This window comes from Hemicordylus capensis, chromosome 5 (genome assembly GCF_027244095.1).
Source record: "Hemicordylus capensis ecotype Gifberg chromosome 5, rHemCap1.1.pri, whole genome shotgun sequence".
Taxonomy (NCBI): Eukaryota; Metazoa; Chordata; class Lepidosauria; order Squamata; family Cordylidae; genus Hemicordylus; species Hemicordylus capensis.
The window spans coordinates 256,314,975-256,341,512 of record NC_069661.1 but is presented as its reverse complement, the minus strand read 5'-3'; the positions used below and the strand labels follow the sequence as shown (position 1 = coordinate 256,341,512).

Here is a 26,538-nt window from a genome sequence, read left to right as displayed (position 1 = left end):
TCGCATAATGCTTTCAGTGAGTAGCATGAGAAGATTCAGGCTTTCAGTCAGATTGAAGTTGAGAGCTCTTTAATATCAAAGCTATTCTGAGCAAGGGGAGAAGTGCAGGTCCATACAGCATCTAGAGTAAATGTATGCAAATAAGCATGTCTTTTAAGACTTCTTTTATCCTGCAGCATGACTCCCTAGAATCCCCACTGTGGCAAATAATTTTTCAAAATTATACATGACAATAAACTTAATGAAAGCAGTACTGTTGACACACTTGCATAAATATGTATGCTTTTTAGCACTGCGCTTCCTTTCAGAGGGATAGTAGTTTGCAGATCTTTATGTTCTAGGTCCTTTTAGCGCAAGATTATGGAAGAAGGCCTTTGTTGAGGGAGAGGGATGGAGAAGACCTACACATTTCTTGTCTTGTATGATTTAATCTTTATTTCGTAGGATTTATCTCCTGACTGCTGGCCAGCCACCCTGACCTTCTCTGATTTCTAATTGGGGAGGAGGGCTGGTTTTTGTTATAGCAAGCATGAATTGTCCCCTTTGCTAAGCAGGGTCCACCTTGGTTTGTATCTGAATGGGAGACTACATGTGTGAGCACTACAAGATACTCCCCTTAGGGGATGGCTCAGTAGAAGAGCACCTGCCTGCTTGCATGCAAAAGATCCCAACTTGTCCTAGGCATCTCCAGCTAAGACTGGGAGAGACTCCCACCTGCAACCTTGGAGAAGCCGCTGCCAGTCAATGTAGCCAATTCTTAGCTAGATGGACCAAGGGTCTGACTCAGTATAAGGCAGCTTCCTATGTTCCTTATTCTTTAAGCGTAAGGTCCAGTGTATTACAGGGCTGTGGTTCCATGAGGCCTATAATCACGGTGGGCTTGTTTTTGCGTCTTTCAAATCAGAAGCTGACAAAGGGTGTTCTGCTTGCCTTTTGCACTCCGAGCTCTCTGGAAGGGAATTCCAGGGCTTTTGCTGCAGCCACTCATCCTGGGCCACGCTGGTGGTCCCGTTAAGGTACCAGACATATCACAGAACTTTTGTGGGTTCCTTCCAGGTGTGATGACCCTGTTTTCGATCAAAAGCAACCACCCTGGTCTGCTGAGCGAGAAGGCTGCCAGCAAAATCAACGAGACAATGCTTCGCCTGGGTGAGTGAGTCCTTCTGGGTGGTCTCTGCCCCTCACACAGATGGGCGTCCGCTGGAGAGCCAAGGCCTAATCGGGAGTTTGCAGGCTCCTTCTTTTCTCTCTCCTGATTGGTGGCTCCTCTCCTCCAATACCTGTGAGGTTGTGTGGCAAACCCTTGCCTTCTTCGTTTCTCATTGTCCGTGGTATAGTGGTTAGAGTGCTGGACTGGGGCCGGGGGTCCCGGGTTCAAATCCTCATTCAGCCATGAGACTTGCTGGGTGACTCTGGGCCAGTCACTTCTCTCTTAGCCTAACCTCCTAACCTACATCACAGGGTGGTTGTGAGGAGAAACTTAAGTATGTAGTACTCCGTTCTGGGCTCCTTGGAGGAAGAGCAGGATATAAATGTTTAAAAAAACAAACACCTCAGGCTAGTCAGAGAGTTCTTCATTCTGTGCCCTGTTTTCAAAAGAAAAGAAAGCAGGCGTTCTCTTCCTCTCAGATTCTCTTTTATATTTATCTCTCTCCTCCCTCTATCACTTTTTCTTCTCTACCTTTCTCTTTTTGTGTTTTTCCTCAGCCCTTCCTCCCTCTGGGGAGGCCACCTTCTGAATCTGCTGCCGCAAAGGCCACATTTAAATGCTGTTCCAGCTGTAAAGTAACATTTCCCCTCTTCTGACGGCCGCCATCTTTGTTTGCTCTGCCTTGGTGAAACGCACATTGTTCAGTCCCGTGTACATTGTCGGAACTTTGCCAGGCAAGTTCACCGGAACAGAGTTGCTAGACTGCCAGCTATTCTGCGGGAGACAGCCTCGCTTCACGCTGATGACAAGGCCTCCTCAGGCGCTGAACACTCTTTGGAAACGTTTAGATTTGGGAGGCGGGGGTTTTGTGGGCAAAGTCCCGGCGGGGGCATTTGCCACCCATGCTTCAGACGATAATGCCGGTCCCAAAGGAGCTCTGCACACGAAGAGCCGCAAAAGAAAAAGAAGGTGCCAGTTCCTTCCTCGACACCCAGCACTGTGGTGGCTGGCGCTGCCCCATCCCTCCTGCAGAAACCTGAGTGCCTCTCGCCTCGGCCAAGGAAACGCACAAAACAGATTGCACCCTGACGATGCCAAGCACCACCTGCTTCTCGGTACTAGTACTTGCCTAGGGCGCAAGGGACTCCGTGGCTACTTTCCCCATGCCTTGGACAGCCCGTCACTGGGTCGAGCTGTCTCCTCCTGCTCTGACGCAGCTTCCGTGGCCTTGCCCTCCAGAGGGACCCTGCTCTTTCTGGAGGGGAAGACCACCCCCCTTCCCTCGCCCACGGCCGATACCGGTGCTCTCCCTCTTGGGAGCATTATCATTCAACCCCTCCTTGAGTTTGAAGAGACTACGCGCCTTATGCAGACACTTGCTCACAATCATCCTGCTCCCTGGAGAGTCTGCCTGCTCCTTTGGGCATCAGTGGCGCTTCTGTTATGGTCCTTATGATTTGGGCAGACACCACCACCACCGCCATTCCTCCGATTGGCCCTTTCCTTATGACAGAGCCTGCCTTCCCAGGCCGCGCTCAAGATCACGCTCTCCATGCCGTCGCTGCTCTGCAGCTTCACCCTCCAGCCACCACCCGATCTCCTCCGCGCCCAGGCCAGGAAGGCGGGCCCAGGGTTGCCCCCAACTTTATGCCACCACCAGCCTTTCACTCCACACTGCACCACCGCCTGTCACAGCCTCCTTGTGCTCTAATGCTGCTGTCAAACCGCCCGGAAGCCAACAACCTCCTGTGTCTCTAGAAGTTGTGGACCATCCCACCCGAACAGACTCTTCAGTCCTCTGACTCAGAATTGGACTCGTGGGAAGGCTTGAGGACCCAAAACCTAAACCTGCATCGCCCTCAGAAGCTCTGCACTCTTTTACTGAACCAGTGTCTAAAATGGCTTATATTGCCCTTATATCACCAACTACAAGGCCGAGTCAAGCCTTCCTCCAACCCGATTTTTAAAAAATATTTTTTATTTAGTTTTTCCACAACACAAAAAGAAAAGCACAAATCAAACAAACAAACAGAAAAAGGAGAGAGAGCACATAAGGACTTCCGTCTCATCAGCGAAACAAGTGTCAGTAACAATACCCAGGTTTTGCCTTTAGTTTCATCATTCTCTCCCCGATAAATCATACAGAAATAAACTCTGGGACATTTTTTAAACGTTTGTTATTACCCCTCGAAGGCCTGATAAAAATCCATTTTATAATGTCTTTTTTAGATAAACAAGAAGACGGTCCCAATCCCTTTTAAATACTTCAAGTTTATTTCTTAATAATGCTGTTAATTTTGCCAATTCTAATACTTTAAGTATCCAATCCTCTTTATTCGGGCAATGACTGTCTTTCCATTTGTGAGCAAATGTCAGTCTTGCTGCTGCTGTCAGATACATAAAGAGGATCCAGTATTTCCTCGGCAACGCATTGTTGTGAATACCTAATAGTATTGTTTCTGGGCTCTTGGGAAAAGTCATTTTAAACACTTTTTTGAGCTCATTATAAATTAAATCCCAATAGCCTTTAGACTTTTTACGTCCACCATAAATGTATATAGGAACCCTCCTCTTTTTTTATACTTCCAACATTTATTTGACATGTTCTTGTAGGTTAAGGCCAACTTCTTGGGAGTTAAGTGCCATCTGTACATCATCTTGCGATTATTTTCCTTTAAACTAGAACAGGCAGTATATTTCATGTCTTTTATCCATAGCTTTCCCCATTTCTCCAAGTCAATATTATAACCAAAGTCCTGAGCCCATTTTACCATAGAAGTTTTCACTACTTCCGTTCTTGTATCTTCCAATATTAACAGACCATACATCCTAGAGACTAGTTTTCCTTCCTTATCACACAACTGTTGTTCAAATTCTGACTGATTGGTTAAAACCTTTTTTACAATCTTGCTTGACTAAGGTACTGATCTGATGGTACTGAAACCAAGAGATATTCCAGTCCTGCATAAGATCTAGCTTTTTGAGTTCGTATTTTGTGCCTTGAAGAACAAGCAGTTGTTGATACGTGGGCCATGTCTGTTGCATATTTTTCTGTTTTCTAGATATAACTTCCAGTGGAGATACCCATAGTGGGATTTTTGGTTCTAACACAAGTTTGTTATTCATCCATACCATATATAGACTTTTTCTAATGTAATGATTTAAGAAATCTTTATTTACTTTTACCTTATCATAAAATAGATATGCATGCCAACCATATCTTATATCGAATCCTTCCAAATCCAACAATCTTGGGTTTTTTAATGTAATCCATTCTTTCATCCAGCTTAGACATATTACTTCAAAATATAACTTAAAATTTGGTAGTGCAAACCCTCGTCTCTTCCTATCATCCGTTAGATTTTAAAAATTTATTCTTGGTTTTTTCCTTGCCAGACAAAATTCTTTACATTTTTATGCCATTGTGCAAAAATTGACATTGTATTTATTATTGGTATTGTCTGGAAGAAATACAGTGGTCCCTCTACTTACGAAATTAATCCGTTCCGAATGCACATTTGTAAGTCGAAAAGTTCGTAAGTCGAAAAGCGGTTTCCCATAGGAATGCATTGGGAACGGATTAATGCGTTCCGGAGCCTAGAAAAAAGACCCAGACCCCCAGTAAGGCTTGCAAACTGCACAGGAACATTTCTTTTCAAGAATAAACAGGCAGTAAACAGGCAGGCACGTCAAGGAAACCGCATGTAAAATTCGTAAGTCGAGGAAACCCCATCTAAAAATTTGTAAGTCGAAAAAACCGCATCTAAAACCGGATCTAAAACTGCTGTTTGTAACTCGAAAAATACTTATGTCGAGTAGTTCGTAAGTCGAGGGACCACTGTATAACATTTCTTCCAACCCGATTTTTGATCTCATTGATGCTGACCCTCAGTTGTCTGTCGCTCTACCCAGGAATGCAGCACTGCTGGAAATTACCCACTCTTGCTGGGAGAAACCATCTTCCATTACTCCAACCTCAAAGATAATTGAAAAAATGTATCGGGTGTAGTTGGAAGACTGCCCTTTTCTTCAGAGACATCCTGCACCAAAACTCTATCGTTGTCAAAGCCACACAAGCCAAGTCCCGCAACCACATTCTTTCTACTCCAGTTGACAGGGAAGGCAGGAAACTTGACTCCATTGGTAGGCGCTTTTACTCTACTTCCCCCTTGTTACTAAAGATAGCAAATTACCAAGCCTGCATGTCCAGATATAACCACCTCCTTTGGGAACTCCTCTCACCAGTTTTAGACTCCCTTCCTCCAGATCAAAAGGAGGCCTCTCTCACCTTGCAATGCAAAGCCTTCCACCTTAGTAAGTTGCTTTTCCATAGCTCTAGACATGTCACGATTCTGCTGCCAGGTCCATGGCAAGCTCCGTAGCCTTGTAGATGCACTCATGGCTCTGCTCCGCTGGCCTTGCCCTGGAAGCAAGAACGCAGATTGAGGATTTGCACTTCGATGGGTAGGCTCTCTTTGGGCCTAAGATAGATGATACAATGAAAGAGAAGTGGCGTACTACTGCCGACAAATGGAGGTACTTTTCCACACAATGCACAATCAACTTGTGGAATTCTCTGCCCCAAGATGTGGTGACAGCCAACAACTTGGATGGCTTTAAGAGGGGTTTGGATAACCTCATGGAGGAGAGGTCTATCAACGGCTACTAGTCAGAGGGCTATAGGCCACCTCCAGCCTCAAAGGCAGGATGCCAGTTGCAGGGGGGATAACAGCAGGAGAGAGGGCACGCCCTCAACTCCTGCCTGTGGGCTCCTCAGAGGCATCTGGTGGGCCACTGTGTGAAACAGGATGCTCAACTAGATGGACCTTGGGTCTGATCCAGCAGGGCTGTTCTTATGACAAAGGTGCTTTGGGACAAGGTTCACGCTCTGTTAAACAAAGGTGCTATAGAACCGATACCTTCGCATCTAATGGATGGTTTCTTTCCCCTCCTACTTCGCAAACCCAAAGACGGACAGCGACCTATGTCCCATCATGGACCTAAGAGATATGAACATATTCATCACCTACAAGAGATTTTGCATGTTCACTGTATTCAAGATCCTGCCCTTGCTTGTACAGGGAATGTGGTTCGCCTCCATAGATTCAGAGGATGCATACTACCACATTACAATCACCCCACAACATAGGAAATACCTACGTTTTCAGATAGACTCTCAAAAGTTCCAGTTCCGAGCCATGCCGTATGGCTTGTCTTCAGCCCCAAGTTCTACACAAATTGCATGGTGGTAGTAACTGGACACCTGCAAGAACTCTGTGTCCAAATATTCTTCATTTTGGACCATTGGCTCTTGATGGTGCAGTCCCACGCTACCCTGTGCAAGCGTCTTATTCCATATTTACTCAGGCGCTTCTGACTCAACTACAAGAAGTCTCAGTTGCAACCGACACGTGTCATCAAGTTTCTAGGGACAATTTAAAACTCTAATCAGGCAGCCATTTACTTTCCACCAGAGCAGGTAGTGCATGTAAAGGATTTTTCTACCTCCATCCGATAAAGTCCTTTGCACTTGGCAAGGGACATCCATCAAATGTTGGGCCTCATGGCTTCAACCATTGCCACCCTGCTTCTTGCTCGGCTATTCATGCACGCACTTCAGCATTGGTTCTTAGATGTCTTCAACCCCCAACGGGACTCTCAGCACAAGATTCTATGCGTCCCCTTCAGGGTTCACCAATCCCTCCTCCGGTGGACCTCTCGGACTGACCTCTCCCACATCTCACCGGTTATGATGGACAATGCTACTGTAAAAGCATATATAAATCAGTAAAGCTACCTCTACAGGTACCTTTTGATAGAGGATTGCCCTTGGACTTCATCTGCTGAGCCACTACATAGACTGCTTCTATCTCCTTTGTTAAATATTACAATTTGGATGTTCGGGCTAGGAGCAAGGCTGCCTTCGGACGCACGGATTTGCAGTCCATCTTTTCCTAATTCCGGAGTCCCTCACCTGACATTACCTTGAGTATCTCTGCTGCAGTGTTCCCTCTAACAGGGATTCCCAGATGCTGTTGACAATAACTCCCATAATCCCCAAGCAAAAGCCATTGCAGCTGGAGATTCTGGGAGTTGTAGTCAACATCTGGGAATCCCTGATGGAAGGAACACTGCTCTGCTGCCCAGACTCTACTGATGAAAGCTTGCGATGTGCCCATCTATGGGATGGACAGAGACCACCCAGAAGAACTTCGGTTGCTTACCTGTAACTCTGGTTCTTCTGGTGGTCATCTGTCCATTCACAGACACTCCCATCCTCCCCGGTGCAGAGCTTTGTGTCTTAGTGATGGATTCCTAAACCAAGGAGGTAAGGGTTTGCCACACGACCTCATAGATGTTGGAGGAGAGGAACTAATCATCATGAGAGAGGAAAGAGGAAGCTTGCAAACTCCCGATTAGGCCTTCCTTCTCCAGCTGGAGCCCATCGTTGTGAATGGACAGATGACCACCAGAGGAACCAGAGTCAGAGGTAAGCCACCAAAGTTGCCTTTGGTCAGTGGCATCATGTCTGGGAAGACGCTGCCAGGGTTTCGGTGCCCTCCATCACCATGAGCTGTGGGGAAAATAGAAGGTCCCACAGTGCAGTGGAAAGAGCACCTGCTTTGCAAGTGGGGAGTCCCAGGTTCAGTTTCTGGTGGCATCTCCAGTCGTGGTTTTCGGAACGACCGTTCTCTGCCTGAGACAGAGGAGAGTTGCTGCATCGGCAACTCTGGGCTAGAAGGCCAGAGACCTGCTAGGAGACCTAGCCTGGCCTTTGTGATGAAGGGCTGGGTAGGGCACAGCAGACCTGTTGTAGCCGGCAGCTCCCCAATACACCGTTTTCATAATAGCCCTGTGAGGTATACAGTTTTTTTGCATCTGACGAAAGGGGATATAGGGGTCTAAGTGGGTGCATGGTATCGATAGAAAATTTTCTGCTCCAGCAGTCATTCCCCACACCACCTCTTAAATTCAATATATTACCTTCAAATCCCAGCGAGGTGTGGGGTGCACGGAGAGCCTCCCATCTTGCCTTGAATCCCCCAGCTGCATCCCCAAGACATCCCCAGGCCTTGGGAGTGGCGGTGAGTTCCATTCAAAGGGCAAATGAGGCCAGCTCCCCGACAGGTACCCTGCGGGTTTTACACAGGTGTTTCTTTTCAGAACTGGTGGCTTTCTGTGGGGAATACTTGGGTGTGAGTTATACTCCATTGCGGGGTGCCATACGATATGGTATGTTATATGTTCTAGCTGGCTCCAGGCAAATGTGGTGCACCCTGGAAAAGGTTTTGCATGCGCAGTGGAGGAAAGGAGGCTTTCACCAGTCTCCTACTTCTCTTTGCAGCCTGCTGTGCCTCCTGAAAATATGTCCCTGACAGGCATGTTTTCTGGAGGCATGGTGGGCTGCCGAAAATCACTCCCCTCCCATTGTGTGCTGGAAATCACTTCCTTTATTTGCCCCAGTGGGCTAACAGATGGGAGAACATGTGGCTGGGGGAAAACACACCCTAACCCACAGAATACTGACTCTTTGGTTTTCCTGAAATGAATTAAAGGGGTTTATTCAGGCATTAAGTGTTCTACAGAGAAAATAAGGAGAAATTAAAGGAATAGAAAAGCAACAGAGAAACGCTTTCAGTGCAACACAATAAGCTTCATACGACGATGCAGTTCAGTCAGACTCCTTCTCTCCTGCTTAAGTCATGGAAAACTCTACTCGTTTCCAGCAATAGAAAGTATTAAAGAAAATTCACAGTCAAAATACAAAGAAACAAAATTTGATATCTACCAGTCTTCAAGCTGAAGAATCTCTTGAAGTCTCGGGAGTTAGAGGCACTCTACCGCAAAAATAAAGGTTTGTCTGAAAAGGGGAAAACAAGGAAAGGTGGAGAGAGCGCCTCTCAAAGAAGCTTCCTTTCATCCTGAAAAACTATTAGTTTAAAAAAAGAAACAAACAAAAGCCCAAAGGCCCTGAAAAGAATCACTCTCAACGTATCAGGCCTCCAGCCTTTATACCTCCGCCAAATTACCCCAACCTTTCAGGCCTTCCATTGGCTGCAGTCTCTTCCTAACCCAGCAATATCCATATTAATTAATAAAATAAGTTCTGTATTGAGTAATGACGACTCGGGGTATTTTCAAATATATCTTTTTTGTTCTCAAATTTTCCATTGCGGGTACACAAGCAAGCTCAGATTTATACAAGCAATGTATCAAGCAGCAACGAGACAATCAAGGTCCTTCCACTGGTTACAGTTTTAAAATCTGTTGTTTTCCATGTCTCAGTGTTGGCTTATCCAAAAAGCAGCATGTGGTCTCGCTCCATCAAACTGCTAACGTGGTTAAAAAGCAAATCATGGCTCAGAATGGTCACTTCGTGGCTTGGGCTACCCAAGATGGATCCTTCCAGGTTAAGTCTTCATCTAGGTGAAATGATCACTTCATCTTCAGGCGCTTGAACCTTTTTTCAGTGTGTGTAACGTTAGTCTGGATATCGGCCAATAATAACAAAAGGTAGTTATTTCTTGCCTGTACTTGATACCTTTCTTGCCCATCCTTTACAGGGATTTTTGGATTCCTGGCCTTTGGGTTTGTGTTCATCACTTTCGGCTGTCACTTTTATGACTTCTTCAACCAAGCGGAATGGGAGAGGAGCTTCCGGGAATACGTGCTGTAAGTAGGGCGTGTTTCCATCCCCTTTCTCTCTGCTTTAGGCAGCATCGCCAACTTGCTTGACATGTTGGCTCATTGCTGATTGATCTGTTGTTTAGAGGGGAAAGTGTACTGTGCCAAAGACCCTACCTCACTGAATTCTGCACCAAGAAATCCAGATCCTGCAACCGAATTACACTAAAACTCAGTTCCTCATCTGGGAGATAGGTTCAAAAACATTACAGCATTGGGAATTCCCAAGAATATGGTGTGCTTTGCTTTCAGGTTCCAAGTAGTACCTTTTTGTACACAAGCATTTTTCGGATAGCAGTATTTTTGACTCCTGAGAATAAAGGCTTCTTGTTAAAATATCAGCGTTGAAATTGTAATATCGCTGGAAACTTAGAGGGTACAGTCCAGCTAGGGTTCAGCACCACTTTTAAGTCCCTTCTGCTCTAATGGGAGTTGTTTAAGCACATGTGTAACGCACATTTGAGAACCCATGGCTTAGGCACAACTGCAGAAAAAGCCCCTCTTGTAATTGATGGCCTTAATTAAATCTGCAAACGTTTGCAGATGAGGAAAAACAATAGTTCTGAAGAAAAAAGCCTAGTTCATTTTTACATGTTTGAGAATGCACTCCCCAGAATGCATTTCAGATCTGCTTTTATCCACGGCAGGTGTGAAGCCAACGTGACAATTGCTACACAGACCAATAAGCCAATTCCAGAGTGTGAGATCAAGAACCGGCCCAGCCTGCTGGTAGAGAAGATCAACCTCTTTGCCATGTTTGGGACGGGCATTGCTATGAGCACCTGGGTATGGACCAAAGCCACCCTCCTCATCTGGAAGCGCACCTGGTGCAGGTAGGAGGAGCCAGATTGTCTGCTGTGGGTTCCTGGGTGGGGGTCCCTGTTCTCCAGGTGGGGCCTGGCTGAGTGATCTAGCACTCCACTGGTGCCTCTCCTCTCCCTTAGGCTGACCGGCCAGAGCAGCAACGAGCCCAAGAGGATTAAAAAGAGCAAGATGATCGCCAAGGCCTTCTCCAAGAGGAAGGAGCTGCAGCACGACCCCCACCAGGAGCTCTCCTTCAGCATGCGCACCGTCTCGCACGAGGGTCCTGTTGGTAAGTCCTGGAGAAATGGGAAGCCAGGTGCTGAGTGTGTGCATGACGCAAGAGACAGGATGTGGACACAGAGAGCGCAGGAGCAGGAGGAGCAGAGCAAGACGGAGTTAGGGAGCCCGAGAGAGAGAGCGAGAGAGCGCTTGTGGACTTGAGATGTCAGGAGGGTTGGGGAGAAACAAGCCAGGAGCTGCCGGTCTGTGCAGTGAAGAACAGTGCTTTATTTATTTATTTTAATTTATTTATTTATTTGATTTCTATACTGCCCTTCCAAAAATGGCTCAGGGCAGTTTACACAGAGAAATAACAAGCAAATAAGATGGCTCCCTGTCCCCAAAGGGCTCACAGTCTAAAAAGAAACACAAGATAGACACCAGCAACAGTCACTGGAGGTCCTGTGCTGGGGGTGGAGAGGGCCAGTTACTCTCCCCCTGCTAAATAAAAGAGAATCACCATGTTAAAAGGTGCCTCTTTGCCAAGTTAGCAGGGGCATAACTCTAGGGCCTGCTTAATGTGGGCCAGGCTGAGGAGGAGAGCTGGTCTGGTGGTAGCGAGCAGGAATTGTCCCCTTTGCTAAGCTGGGTCCACCCTGGTTGCATTTGAATGGGAGACTACATGTGTGAGCACTGGGAGATATTCCCCTGAGGGGATGGGGCTGCTCTGGGAAGAGCAGAAGGTTCCAAGTTCTCTCCCTGGCAGCATCTCCAAGATAGGGCTGAGAGAGATTCCTGCCTACAACCTTGGAGAAGCCGCTGCCAATCTGTGTAGACAATACTGAGCTAGATGGACCCGTGGTCTGACTCGGTAGAAGGCAGCTTCCTACATTCCTATGACTGACAGCCCTCTTTCGGAAGAGTGTTCCAGTACTACGGTGCTGCTCCTGAAAAACATATCTTAGCTCTTTTCATCCTCCTTTAAAAGCCATTTGAACGAAGAGCCACCCTAAATCTGTCTCTCTCCCCTTCCTCGCAGCTGGTTTGGCTTTCGATATCAATGAGCCCTCAGCAGACGTCTCTTCAGCCTGGGCTCAACACATAACCAAAATGGTGGCCAGAAGAGGAGCCATCTTGCCTCAGGATGTCTCTGTCACCCCTGTGGCGACGCCCGGTAATGCTTGTTCTGCGGCGGTGTTCAGTCACGAGGGGCGAGGGTTGGCCTTGAAGCATTAAAACTTCTACTACGGTTCCTTGTTTTGAGGTTCTGTCGGGCACTGTAGGGTCTGAACCGGGAGCCCTTTGGGCCAGGTACTGCCTCACCAGAGCTGCTGACTGGAGGGGTGAATGGCCAAGAGTTCCAGCCAGGAGACTCAGAGAAGCAGCCCATAATCCTCCTGGCCTGACCAGTGGGGTGATACAGCTGGGCCGGTCCAGCATGATCAGAAAGTAGAAAGACCTTCCGGCCTTCTGACTTCTTCAGTCTGGGCAGCCCAATGCTAAAAGAGGCCCCGTGCCTCTCCTGCTTGCCGGCCTTCTGCCTGCCCGGCTCCAGAAAACATCTGTCTGCCGTCAGTCCTGAGTGCCTGAAGAGATCCCATTTGGAGGATATAGTCAAGGGTGGGTTCGTCTAGCCTGCCGTGGCACAAACTTGGCAAAGGAAATATCAGCCCATTTAATTTATTTTATTTTAAAATTGCAAACCCTGCCGCTCTTACAAGTAATTTGAAGTGGCTTGTAAGATAAGAGACCTCTTAAAATAAAGCAGTGGCTCATCCTAACGAGCCAGGATGAGTCGGGGGCGCAAAGGAGGTGCAGCCGCCTCTGCTTCCTGGCAGCTCGGGTTGCTCCTCTCTCTCTCCCGCCCCGTCCGAGAGCTAAGCTGCCTGCAGGCTGGCCATTTGTCAGGTAGAGCTGCGACTGAAAACAATAAAATGCAACAATAGGAACAAAGGCAGCAAGTATTCAAGTGTGGCAGAGCTCAGACCGTGTGTACCAGCCGAGTCAATCCATTTCCAACTCCTGTGTAAAAAGCCAAATTCTGGCCAGGTGTCTGAAGGTATGCAGTGAAGGGAGGGGCCCTGCAGTCTTCCTTAAGGACGGTGTTCTACAGGGTTAGTGCCAGCACAGAAAAGGCCCTGCTCCTTACAGAAGGTGACTGAATGTCAGTCTGGCTTGGAGCACGGAGCTGAGAGAGGCAGAGGCTGCCTGCTAGCATCCATATTGCTGGCCTGTTCCTGTCACAGGGCTTCATCTTCACCCAGCTCGGGATTCCTTCCGAAAAACAGGTTTGGGGGCATTGGGGTGTGTCCTCAGGGGTGTACTGTAGGCAGTTTTGTTAACCCTTAATCCTGGGGTTCTCAACCTTGGGTATTATCAGTATTTCCTCTAACAGGAATCCCCAGATGTTGTTGACTACAACTCCCGTAATCCCCAAGCAAAAGCCATCGCAGCTGGGGATTCTGGGAGTTGTAGTCAACAACATCTGGGAGTCCCTGTTAGAGGGCACATTGCCCATGATGTAGGACTGTCGCTCCCATCACCCCCAGCCTTTGGCCACTGTGGATGATGGGAGTTGTCCATCAAGATCTGGAGACCCCAGGTTGCGGACTCTTGGTGTGCCTAGTGATCCCACTTTCCTGGTCTCTTTTCCTCTCCCCTCCCTCTCCTAGTGCCCCCAGAGGAAAGGGCCAACTTGTGGATGGTGGAGGCAGAGATCTCTCCCAGGCTGGAGAAGAAACTGAGCCGGAAGAAGAAGAAGAGGAGGAAGAAGAAGGAGCAGGTGTGTCCCGTGGGGCCAGTGGGCGAAGTCTACGACGCAGACTACTTTGCCCCACAGGGCCTCAGCTCCATCCCACACCTTCCTCAGCTCCCCAAGAGCAGCAAGGGTCTGGTCTCCGGCTCCAGAGAGTCCCAGGCTTTGGATGAGGTGCTGTCTCCTAGGGCCTACCCGGATCTGAGGCCTGGGGCTTGGCAACAGGAAGGCCCGTCTTCCAGAGGCGCGTGGGAGCCCCCTGCTGGGTACAGGCGAAGCAGCGCTCTGAATCTCATCAGCCACCCCTTTTGCCCTGAGAACAGCCCTCCGGACGAGGTGGGGCCCAGAAGCCATGCCTGGCTGTTCCCTGGGCGGCGGCAGCAGCAGCAGCAGCAGCCTCTTCATCATGGTGGCTACCTCCAGCCTCCCTCCGGCAGCACAGACTCTGCCTCCCTGTTCCTTGGGAACACCCCGTCCAGGTGGCAGACTCCAGGAAGGAGACGGGGGTTGCCCCCCATCCACTCCAGGACCAACCTGATGGATGCTGAGTTGGTAGATGCCGATTCTGACTTCTAGGGAGGGGCTTTTCTAGGAGGGGCTTTTTCGGGGTGGGCTTGGTTGTAGATCAGCCATGAATTTTCTTGGGGTGGGGGTGTGAAGTGGATGTTCGGCTTTGGGAAACGTCCCCCCGCACCCCACCCCGTTCCCCGGCTTCTGCTGTATCTGGAGACCCGGTATGATGCTGCTTGAAAAAGGAAGAGGCCGCGTCATCAGGATTGCCATCTTGGCTTCAGCCCCGCCACAAACCTTTCTCTCTCATTGGAAGCAGGTACCTTGGTCAAGTGGCCAACCTTTGAGCGCTCCGTGGTTACTTTTTGAGCTCCTGCTGCTCGCCTTCCCACCGAACCGTGCTCGATCTTACAAGCCCAGCGTGACCTTGGTTTGCTTTGTGGTGTGCTAGACACATGGACAAGCCTAGAGATAGGATAGCTCCTCTTCCCCCCACCCTCCCAGAAAGCTGCCTGAGTCTTGCAAAGTATTTATTGCTTTGAGGAACTGAGGACAAGGGGGGCTTTCTGGCAGCCACCTCTGTAGGAGAAAAACCAAGACGTTAGAGGGTAGTCTATCTTCTCCCTACTCCTCTTGATAGAACCATCTCTCAGTCTGTGGGCACCTCTGTCATCCTGCTAAATTACCACCTCAGCGCAGTCCCTGCTCCAGAACAGATTTGGAGTCCGTTCCTTGAAGGCGGTAGGCTTCTGCAGAGGCGTGACACCCAGGGACAGGTGGGGGGCCCTCTTTCCGGCAGAGAGAGAACCCCTTCTGGAGGCAAAGGTGCAGTCGGATGACACTTGGAAGGAAGGAGTGTCACCAGTTTATCCCACTGGGCCAAAGGAAGGCAGTTGGGGATTCACACTCTCTAGTACCGGAAGATGGAGCGGCCTCGTGATGTACGGCAGCTGTGCTTTGGATCTCTGGCTCTGTTTTGCCCCTTTGCAAATTAGCAGTTAGGCAGGAGGGCACTGGAAGGGTGGAGAAGGATTTGGGGTGGTGGGGAGGGGAGGTGTTGATTTGACAAGGTGCTGGAGAAGGGGAGCAAGTTCCAAGTTCGATTTAGGTTTATATATGTGCTGTAATTGCCTGAAATGCCATTTGGACAGACTTCTCCGTGGGGTGAGGCTATAGTTCTGTGGTAGAGCATGCACAGTCCCCCAGGCTCAACCCTTGGGCATCTCCCGTTAAAAGGATCTTGAGCAAACGGACTTGGAAAGGCCCTCCTCTCTGACTTGGACCTTGGGAAGCCTCTGCCGCGCAGTACGGAGAGTGCTGGGCTAGGTGGATTGAGGGCTCTGTTGCTGCTTGCAGGTCACCTGACAGGAAGTAGCCCTTCACTGCCTCTCCCAATCAGAGCAGAGAATAGTGAGCTCGTTGAGCCAGTTTGAGGCAACTTCTTGTGTCCGTTTAAGTGGGCTGGTGCTCTGGAATTCACCCCATTCTGCAAACATTTCCAGCAGCAAGGTTTCCAGGTGAGGCTCTTAGGGTGAATGCCATGGGCCTCGGGAGGGCTATGCCTGCCAGCAGGAGGCGCTCTGCCTTGATCTTAGGACATAGCCTGTTGAGAATTGTAGTCTTTCCTGTTAATCCTCTCTATTGTAGACCCTCTTCAGTTGCACACGGTCGTGCCCAGATGGAAAAAAGCAACCGTACTATTAATAGGACGGTGTTCGTGCCCCATGGGCAGCGGCTGCTCTGCTCTTCATGCTGAAGTCTCTCTGTTGCTTTGGGGTTTAATTTGTTCTTTTTTATGTGTTGCTCTTTAACATATCTATGTATAATGCACAGAATTTTTTAAGAGTGTCAAAGCTTTGCCTTTACCCACTTCTCATAGGGAAACTAATTTTAAAGGCGAAGATTCTGCCAACAGTTCTGTGGAATAGTGCTCCCTCTGATCTTCCAGTTTGTAAAATCATTCCTTTTCCTAATTTCCAAAAAACCTAGGGCAGAAGTGGCCAACCTGAGTCTCTCCAGCTGTTGTTGGACTACAACTCCCGTCATCACTGGCTACAATTTATTACAACTGTGGATGATGAGAGTTGCAGTTTAATAACAGCTGGAGAGACTCGGGTTAGGAACATAGGGCGCTGCTATATACTGAGTCAGACCATTGGTCTATCTAGCTCAGTATTGCCTACACAGACTGGCAGCGGCTCCCCCAAGGTTGCAGGCAGGAATCTCTCTTGGCCCCATCTTGGAGACGCTGCTAGGGAGGGAACTTGGAACCTTCTGCTCTTCCCAGAGCGGCTCCATCATCCCCTGAGGGGAATCTCTTCCAGTGCTCACACATCAAGTCTCCCATTCAAATGCAACCAGGGTGGACCCTGCTTAGCTAAGGGGACAAGTCATGGTTGCTACCACAAGACTAGCTCTCCTTATTTGGAGCTGGATTGGGTTGGCCAATCCTGTTCTAAAGTTCTGTTTTGGAGAGGGATTCAACTACAGAAAGTGGCGGGGTGGGGGGGAGAGAGAGAGAGAGACCGATTGAAGCCTACAGTTCATACTTATTAGAAGGAAGCTCCAAATAAGGACTCCCCACAGTGTCAAAATATATATTGCATTAAGCAGTTAACAAAAGCGGTCTACAGGGCTTTTTCTATGCAGTAATTGGAAATAAACTCCTAGAATACTTCCTCCTTTGCATTTGCATATCACTTTTGTATTCATAGGAGTTGGGGCACTTGAGCTCAATTCAGACATTTCAACAAACACCATCATTTTGTGGGCTGTCTGAATCGACGAACAGTGGCTTGCAGTCAGCTGCCAAACTAGAATCAGAAACCAGGGTCTGAAGAAGGTTTGCATGCCATGGCTTAGAGTGAGGTCTGAATATGTAAAGATTGATAACTGGCTTTTCCACTTAAATATATGCACGAGGCAGCTTACAGGAAGTTAATAACAAGAAATAAAACACACCAACAATGCAGCAAGAGCAACAGCTCTAAGTGACAGAAAAATGAAGTGATTGCAAAAAGCCAGAGGTGAGTGGAAGGAACAGGAAAGCAGATAAGCAGCTCTGGAATATGATCTGGGTTCCACACCCTGGTTTGGTATGCAACGTCTTAGAGTGATCATTGCAGTGCCCCTTTATGGTCACTATTATCTCCATTCTGCAGATGGAGGGGATAGCAGGGGACGTAACAGAGACTTGCCTGAGCCCACCTAAGGTTTCCCCCCAGATGCTCCGATGATCTGACTCTGCATGAGGCAGCTGCCTATGTTCACTGAGTCAGATCACTGGTCCATCTACACCAGGCCTGCTCAATTTGGACACACACACCCCAGTTGTTTTTGGACTATCCCCAGCCACAGTAGCCAGGGATTATGGGAGTTGTAGGCCAACATCTGCAGGAGGGCTGAAGTTGAGCAGCCCTGGTCTTCACTGACGGGCAGCAGCTGTTTGAGGGAGGAGCTTTTTCCTCCACCCTACCTTGAGATCCTGGCAAGGACTGAACCTAGTTCCTGCTGCCTGCTCAGCAAATGCTCTGCCACGGAGCCTTGCCTCCCTCCCACAAGCCAACCAGGAGCTCAGTAAGGATTGTTCAGATTGTGCGGCTGGAGCACTTTGAATGCTCAGAAGTGCTAAATAAATGTTAGAGGAGTTTATGTCTGATTAATGCCCACAAGGCCTTGTGAGAAGCTTTTAAAAATATAAAATACCTTAATCTGAATGGCATCCTGTTTGGAAAGGAATGATCTGTTTGAACAAGATCAACTCACCTGTGCTTCCTTTTCATGTTAGTGCCCCCAGATTACCAGCATCGGCAGCCTCAGCGGAAGATAAACCTGGCCTAACATGCTCTTTTGTCACAAGCAGCTGAGTGTAGTGTAGACAGGTACCGGTATGCCCAAGTGATGTAGCACACACAGGTGTGCACTTCCTTCCTGTATCCCCCATTTCAGGGGACCTGTACTCTTTTCACTTTTAAAATGAACGCAGGTACGGTCATTCACACAAAAACATACTTGTGTAGGGACATCTGAAGACAGGTATGTCTGAATAGCTCTAGTGTCGATTCCAATGCAGATTCGCACCAAGGCAGTTTCCCAACAATCTAGACTCAGATGGTTGGGGGGGAAATGAATGGTGCTGTGGTGCTATTTCCGCCTCCACCCCAGGCTACACACACACCCCCAGTGGAAAGCAAGACCATTTCATGGGCTGAGCCCAGTTGCCTGAAATCAATCATTCTCGTTCATCAGCAAGGCCTGGGAACAGAGCCCTCTGGCAAGGGGTGGGGCCTAGCATAACAGCAGTCTCTCCCCAGAGATGAATAACATTTACAAAAGGGCGGGGGGGGGGGGTAAAGCACGGCTTAGCCTCAGTTGCTTTTCTGGCAAGGGTCTCCGAGCAAAGCACAAACACTTTCTGGCTGGTTGGTTAACTCTCGGAGCAGGACAGACTGTGAAGCATATACGTCACTTGCTGTAGGCTACAATGATTTCATGTGGGGGTCTCAAACGTGGGTCTCCAGATGTCAGACTGCACAACTTCCCTCATCCCCACCGGGGAGATGATGGGAGTTGTAGTCCAACATCTGGGGCCCCACATTCGAAAACCCTGATTTAATGTCAGTGCCAAGTACTGCATGAAGCAAAGACGTAGCCTGATCCCTGCTGAAGAGAGCCAGGTGGACCCCAGAGGAAAGTGGGGGGGGGGCGGTTTCACACTTGGGTCCCCAGTTGTTGGACTACAACCTCCATCTTCCCTACCCACAGTGGCTCAAGTGGTTGGAGAAGATGGGAGTTTGGAGTCCAACAGCAGCTGAGGACCCAAGTGTGAAAAGCCCTGGGGTGAAGAAGGCACCACGACCTGCAGGTGTGCAAGCATCCTCCACCAATGTCGCTAACCGCGCAGGCATTTTCCTTCCTTGGTCCCCGCCTCTTCTCTTGCAAGGAAGCCGCAGCCTGAGGGTTGCTGGTGGTAGCCCTGGAAGGTGCAGGCAAGAAAGCCATTCACTCCCCGCCGGGCCACTGGGAATGGTACAAATCCACGTTCCAGTTTTGTAACCCAAGTGCATGGTGGGGGGAAAGGAACACACAAGTATAATTTCAATATGCTGTTCTCAAATAAATATATCCTGTTTTATACTCCAGTTGATTTCCGTGTGTGCCGGCATTAGGGGTGGGGAACGGGCATTCAAGAACTTTCCCCATCTAGAGCAGGGGTAGGGCCACCTTGGCTTCCCAGCAGTTGCTGAGCTGCAACTCCCACACTCCCCAGCTGCAATTGATTCTTATGTCTGGGATCTAGAAGTTGTAGTTGAGCAACAGCTGGCGTGCCAAGGTTGCCTACCCCTGCAGGACTAGGGGCTCCCAGCTGTGGGTCCCCATCAGTGCCCCCGGTCACAGGAAACCCCAGATGTTGTGGGCTGCAATGCCCACCATCCCCAGGCACAGGCCATTGCAACAGCATCTGGGCTGTCCTGTTACAGGGGATGCTGGTCCCAATATGCTGAGGTAATGGCAGTTGTCGTCCAACAGCAGCTGGGGACCCGAGATTGGGAGCCGCGGCCATTGCCTATGGCACTTTATTTATCTATTACATTTATATCACACTCTTCCTCCAAGGAGCCCAGAGCGATGTACACGGTTATGTTTCTCCTCACAACAACCCAGTCAGGTAGCTTAAGCTGTGAGAGAAGTGACTGGCCCAGAGTCACCCAGTGATTGGCATGGCTGAGTGGGGATTTGAACTCGGGTCTCCCTGGTCTTAGTCCAACGCTCTAACCACTACACCACATTTGAATGGAGGCTGCTGTACAATGCTCCTGAACAAGCATTTATTGGGTTTTCATTGGCCACATTATTCATCCCCATTGATCTGCTTGTTGCATTACAGAATAAGAGGGCAAATCTCTGCCCTGATTGATTGATTGATTGATTGATTGATTGATTGATTGATTAAGTGCCGTCAAGTCGCTGTTGATTTAACAACCACATAGATAAGTTCTCTCCAGGATGGTCTGTCTTCAACTTGGCCTTTAAGGTCTTTTAGTGGTGCATTCATTGCTGTCGTGATCAAGTCCATCCACCTTGCTGCTAGTCGTCGTCTTCTTCACTTTCCTTCAACTTTTCCCAGCATTATGGACTTGTCGAGGGAGCTGGATCTTCGCATAATGTGTCTGAAGTATGATAGTTTGAGCCTGGTCATTTGTGCCTCGAGTGAAAATTCTGGATTGTTTTGTTCTATGATCCATTGGTTCATTTTCCTGGCTGTCCATGGTCTCCTCAAAAGTCTTCTCCAGCACCAAAGTTCAAAAGTGTCAATGCTTTTTCTATCTTGCCTCTTCAGCTTTGGCATCCATAGAGTGTCACAGGAAAAAAACATGGTCTGAATGATTCTAATCTTTGTAGGTATAGACACTTTACGGCATCTTAATATCCTTTCCATTGCAACCCTACCAAGTGCTAGTCTGCAGCGTATTTCTTGACTGCTGGATCCTTTACTGTTGATAGTCGATCCTAAAAGGCAGAAGCTACCCACCACTTCAGTGTCTTCATCAGTTCTGAGGCTGGTTGCTGTACCTGTTGTCATGAGTTTAGTCTTCTCTACATTTAGTCGTAGTCCAATTTTTTCACTGTGCTCCTTGACTTTCATTACTAGAGCTTACAGATCATCCACATTCTCAGCCATCAGAGTGGTGTCATTAGCATCGTGCAAGTCATTGATGTTTCTTCCTCCAACTTTAAAACCACGCTCATCTTCCAATCCATCTTCTCTCAGTATATGTTCAGCATATAAATTGAATGAAGATGGAGAAAGTAGACAGCTTTGTCTTACTCCTTTGCTAATCTGGAACCAGTCTGTTTCACCATGTTCTGTCTGGACTGTGGCTTCCTGCCCTGTGTATAGATTTCTCATGAGAACAATGAGATGTTCTGGGACGCCCATTTTCCCAAGAATATTCCACAACTTGATATGGTCGATGCAATTGAATGCTTTTCTGTAGTCAATAAAGTACATATTGACTTCTTTTTGGTATTCTTTGGCTTTCTCCATTATCCAGCATGCATCAGCAATGATGTCTCTTGTTTCTCGGCCTTTTCTGAAACCAGCTTGAACATCCAGCATTTCCCTTTCTATGTAGGGCTCTAATCTGCGTTGGTTGATGCGTTGGATGATTATTTTGCTGGCATGTGAAATTAAGGATATTGTGCGATGGTTTGCGCGATCTGTCAAGTCTCCTTTCTTTGGTATGGGTATGTAGACTGACCTCTTCCGATCTGTTGGCCACTGTGGTGTTCTCCAAATTTGCTGGCATAATTTGGTTAGAGCCTTGACTGATTCTTCTTCTGTTGCTTACCATATTTCAGTAGCTATTCCTGTAGCCTTCCGACTTGATAATGACCGGAGTGCTGATCTAACTTCATCATCCTGTACTGGAGGTTCTTGCAAGTAGGGAACATCTTCTAGAGCAGGCCTGCTCAACTTAGGCCCCCCAGCTGTTTTTGGACTACAACTCCCATAATTCTCAGACACAGCAGCCAATAGCCAGGAATTATGGGGATTGTAGGCCAACATCTGCAGGAGGGCCGAAGTTGAGCAGGCCTGTTCTAGAGTATCTTGGATGTTGACGTCCTTGCTGTACAGATTTTCAGTATACTCCTTCCATCTCCGTTTGATCTTCTCTGAGTCAGTTACTATCTGTCCTTTGACATCCCTTAACATACCAATTTGAGGTTGGAACCTCCTTCTGAGTTCAGAGATCTTTTTGAAAGCTTTCCTTGTTTTTCTGTGTCTATTTCCCTCCATCCTCAAGGTCTTTACAGATATCATTGTAATACTTCTCCTTGTCTCTTCTAACAGCTTTCTGATATTCCCTATTAAGTTCTTTTGTGAGGTTTTTATCTTTCTTGACTTTGGCTTCTTTCCTCTTCTTGGCAATTTTCACTGTCTGTACTGACATCCATTTTGCTTTCTTCTGTTTCTTGGTCTTTGGCAGTCCCTTTTCACATTCATCCTTAACAACTTCTTTGATTTCATCCCACAGTTCTTCTGGTTCCCTATCAATGAGGTTCAGAACTTCAAAGCGGTTCCTGATGTTCTCCTTGAAAATGGTGGGTACATTCTCAAGATCATGTTGTGGAAGCTGGATAGCTTTGTTTTTCCGCTTAAGCTTGACTTGGAACTTGCACAGGAGCAGTTCGTGATCTGTTCCGCAATCGGCCCCTGGCCACGTTTTTGCTGTTATAACTGAGGTCTTCCACCTCCTTGCACCAATAATGTAATCAAATTGATTTCTGTGTACTCCATCTGGTGAAGTCCATGTGTATAGGCGCCACTTTGGTTGTTTGAAGAATGTGTTAGCAATGGAGAGATCATTGGCTTGGCAAAAAGTAATAAGCCATTCTCCTGCTTCATTTCTGTTTCCGACTGTTTTCCTCCTTACCTTTTCCGACTTTGGCATTCCAGTCTCCAACCAGCACCAGCACATCTTGCTTGCATGTTCTGTCAATTTCAGGCTGATGAGCATAAAACTCATTAGCATCCTTTTTTTCTGCATCAGTTGTTGGGGCATAGACTTGAAGAACTGTCATGTTAAAGGATTGTCCACAAAATCTAATTGATTAGTCCGTCACTGACCACATTGTACCGAAGTACTGTCATTGCGATATCCTTGCTGCCTATGAAAGCAACACCGTTCCTTCTTTGTTTTTTGTGTCCTGAGCAGTAAACAGTATGATTTTCTGAGTGAACGTGTCCCATTCCAGTCCACTTTAATTCACTGATGCCCAAGATGTCAATCTGTAGTCGATTCATTTAATCTTTCACTGTGTCGAGCTTTCCCATATCCATGCTTCTCACGTTCCACGTTCCCATTGTAATTCTGTCTTTGCAGTTCTGGATTTTCTTTTCCCACATGGCAACATCAGCCACTAGATGTCTAAAAGGCTTTAGTCTAACCACTTCATAAACACGATTGGTACTCTGAGAGATCCTCAGCTCTTCCTCAGTAGCATGTTGAGTGCCATCCGATCTGAGGGGGCCCATCATCCGGCACTACATCGACAGTCATTCCATTTTGTCTACCTATGTGGTTTTCTTGGTAAAATACAGGAGTGGTTTACCATTGCCTTCTCCTGCGCAGTATGAGATGATGCCTTTGTCGTTGTCACTGAAGTGATTGTCCGCCTCCAGCACCTTCCCATATCGCTGCTGCTCAATATAGGTGCCTGCTTGCTTTAGCTGGGCAGCTGGGATGACCTTCGCGCTTTGGGTGACCTTACGGGGAGTATACCTCCCAGTGTACTCTCCCAGGAACACACACACACACTGCTGTGATGAGGCAGCAGAGCAGGACTTGGGTGGGAATCTCTGCCCTAGGAACTTACAGTCTAACATTCAGCACAGAGGAGACCACAGAAGGAGAAGAGGGAGGGTTCTAGCAGGGGCACACCCACTGGCTACGAATATATGCAGTTATTTCACTTGTGTGGAGTTAGGGCTAGTTACAGCAAAGCTGTGCCAAATATTTCGTAGAAAAAGGCAGATTTGGAGGGCGGACATGAAAGAAGACAGAGGCTCTCTCTTCTATCCATCACTGAGGTGGGTAAAAGTGTGTTGTCAGTACAGAAATTTCTTTTGCTTTAAAACACAAAACCAAAGAACGCAACGCCTGCCATTCAATCTATCAAACATTTCAGGATCATAGAAGTTAATGTCTTTAGATTTAAGGGAGGTTCAGTCCCTGAAAGGGGCCTTGCCTGGTTGTGTGAGCGCTGGCTCTGGGGTAGCTTGGGGGGTCTCTGCGGATATTGGTATGTTCTCAGACTCTGAGAACTCTGAGCTGGGGGTCAAGAGCTGGGAGTCCCAGCAACACAGGGTCACCCGGGTTCTCAGGCATAGCTTCTTCCCACCCAGCCTCATCCCCGGAATATTCTCTTTGTTCTCCAGGAACAGAGGAAGCTGCCATATACTGAGTCAGACCCTTGGTCCATCTCGCTCAGTATTCGCTTCACAGACTGGCAGCGGCTTCTCCAAGGTTGCAGGCAGGAGTCTCTCTCAGCCCTATCTTGCAACGTACTGTATGCTTTGGTAGTTTGTTGGTTCAATTAAAAAAATCTTGTCCTATTTAAAAAAAAATCAAATCTTGTCCTATCTTGGAGATGCTGCTGCCAGGGAGGGAAACTGGAACCTAGATGCTCTTCCCAGAATGACTCCAGGACCATGACATCTTTGCAGGCAGTCTCAGGCTCTCCCCCTTGAACAACCCCCTGAAACTGCCACTAGGGTTGCTCCCTTCGCTGATGCTCTTATTATTCCAACGTGATCCATTGCAGGGAGGTTCTGCCTTGCAGAAAGGACTGGAGCAAGAATCTGCCTGGCTCCTCCTTTTTGGCTTGAGTAGCAAGTTACAGCCTTTAGTCTTTGTCTTAAGTCCCTAGCGCTTCTTGATGCAGAGGAAGCACTGTAGAAATGGGTGGTGCCTGCAGCCTTCAAGCTTCGGAACTCCGGACCATCAAGCCTCAAGTTGTTGTCTCATGGTTTTAAAAGGTTTCTTTGAGAACCAAGTCCAGAAACAGAAGGGGAGCTGGCGTTAGCAATGCTTTTGCCAGCAGGGGGCACTGCCAGGCTGGATTGCACAGCTTTTCTCCTTGAAGGAGATGGCTCTGCTCAACCGTGGCCTGAAAATCCGCTCTTCCCTCTCAGAGGGGCTAAATTGCCCCCTTGTTATGGCTGCCACATTGTTGCAACTGTACGAATGTGTGTGTTTGTTCGTCCAATTTTTATACCATCTTTCATCATGTATCTCAAGGCAGTGAGCCTTCCATGAGCTGCATCCCATGCAGTGGTTTGGGAGGGATGGTCCCCCTCCTGGAGCCCAAATAAAAGGAACTTGGGAGCAGGTTCTAGGCAGAGCTTATGAAGAGGAGTTGTTGCTCCAGCAAAGGTCAGGTGGCAAAGGCTGGACTTCTATAGGTAGGAAACTGGAACCCAGCTTTTTCCTGGAGTTGAGGTGGGTCTAGGACGGCAGCAGAGGCATGAGCTGGCCTCCCTTCCTCTCAAGAAGGCCCATTGAGGGCTGTACTGATACTGACCCATACTGATGCTAGAATTCATCTCCTGGGGTCCCCCAAGGGATGATGATGATGAGGGCTGGGGAGATGGATCAAAGGGCCAGTTGGGAGGCATGTGATCCTCCAGATTCCCTGCCAGGGGCAGGGGGCGCGGAATCCTGAGACCAAGCCACTTCAATCAATCCAATTTATCCTTTAGAGAGAGAAAAAGGATAAAACAGTCTGCTTGGGGGCAATCAGTCCTAATCTTATAACAACAGTAAAGCCTGATCAGTTGTTAACAGAGTCACAAAGGGAAAATAAAATGTTTAAATTCAGAGGCTAAAGGGCAGTATAGCAACGACCATAATGCTCAGCTGGGTCAAACACCCAGTTGGTTGCCTCTCTGGGAAGCTCCAAATCAAAAGTCCGTAGCCCAGCAACTAATGCACTACCTCTGAACATGGAGGATCTATTTAGCTATTGTGGTTTGGAGCCTTTCACAGAAATATCCTCCACATATTTGTCCAAGCCACTTTTGTGGTGGCATCTGTAAATTGATTCTGCACTTTTGAAAGCCTGGCTGGTCCTTGAGTGAGGCTTAGCGATGTGGTCACCTCAGCTGATAGACTATCAGGGTGGTGGCACAGTCACGGCTCAGCAAAAAAACATGGCTAGATCATCCAGAAACAGGGATCAGCAGCCAAGTGGCCACATTTGCAGATGACACTAAACTCCTTCAGGTAGTGAAATTCAAAAATAAGATTGTGAGGAGCTCCAAAAAGATATCTCCAAATGGGGTGAGTGGGTGACAAGATGGAAAATGTGGTTCAGTGTTGGCAAGTGTAAAGTGATGCATATTGGGGCAAAAAACCTAAAACTCAACTTCACATATACATTGATGGGGTCTGAGCTGTTGGTGACTGACCAGGAGAGGGATCTTGGGGTCGGGTGGACAGCTCGTTGAAAGTGTTGACTCAATGTGCAGCAGCTGTGAAAAAGTAACATTCCATGCTAGGGATCATTAGGAAGGGGATTGGAAAGAAAACTGCTAATATTATAATGCCCTTATACAAAACTATGGTGCAACCACACTTGGAGTACTGCATACAATTCTGGTCACCACATCTAAAAAAGGACGTTGTAGAAATGGAAAAGGTGCAGAAGAGGGCAACCAAGATGGTCTCTCTCTCCCTTCTTCTCTCCCTCCCTCCCCCCCGCCCTCTCAGCACTGGAACTAGGGGTCATCCCATTAAACTGAAGGCCAGGAAATTTAGAACTGACAAATGTATAATCAATCTATGGAATTCTCTGTCACAGGATGTGGTGAAGGCCACTATTTTGGATGGCTTTAAAAGGGTCTTAGACC

The 26,538-nt window shown here is 48.0% G+C and overlaps 1 protein-coding gene across 2 annotated transcripts in view; it reads left to right on the top strand.

Moving 5' to 3' along the window:
* Positions 1–19,259, top strand: part of SMO (smoothened, frizzled class receptor) — a 37,045-nt gene extending 17,786 nt beyond the window's left edge. For both annotated transcript variants that reach the window (XM_053258038.1, XM_053258037.1), the window contains 6 exons: positions 1,057–1,149; positions 9,715–9,823; positions 10,483–10,668; positions 10,780–10,928; positions 11,898–12,032; positions 13,531–19,259. In XM_053258038.1, coding sequence (XP_053114013.1) covers positions 1,057–1,149; positions 9,715–9,823; positions 10,483–10,668; positions 10,780–10,928; positions 11,898–12,032; positions 13,531–14,189 — 1,331 coding nt within the window. In that variant the 3' untranslated portion in view covers positions 14,190–19,259. The remainder of the gene's footprint in view (positions 1–1,056; positions 1,150–9,714; positions 9,824–10,482; positions 10,669–10,779; positions 10,929–11,897; positions 12,033–13,530) is intronic.
* Positions 19,260–26,538: the final 7,279 nt, after the last annotated feature.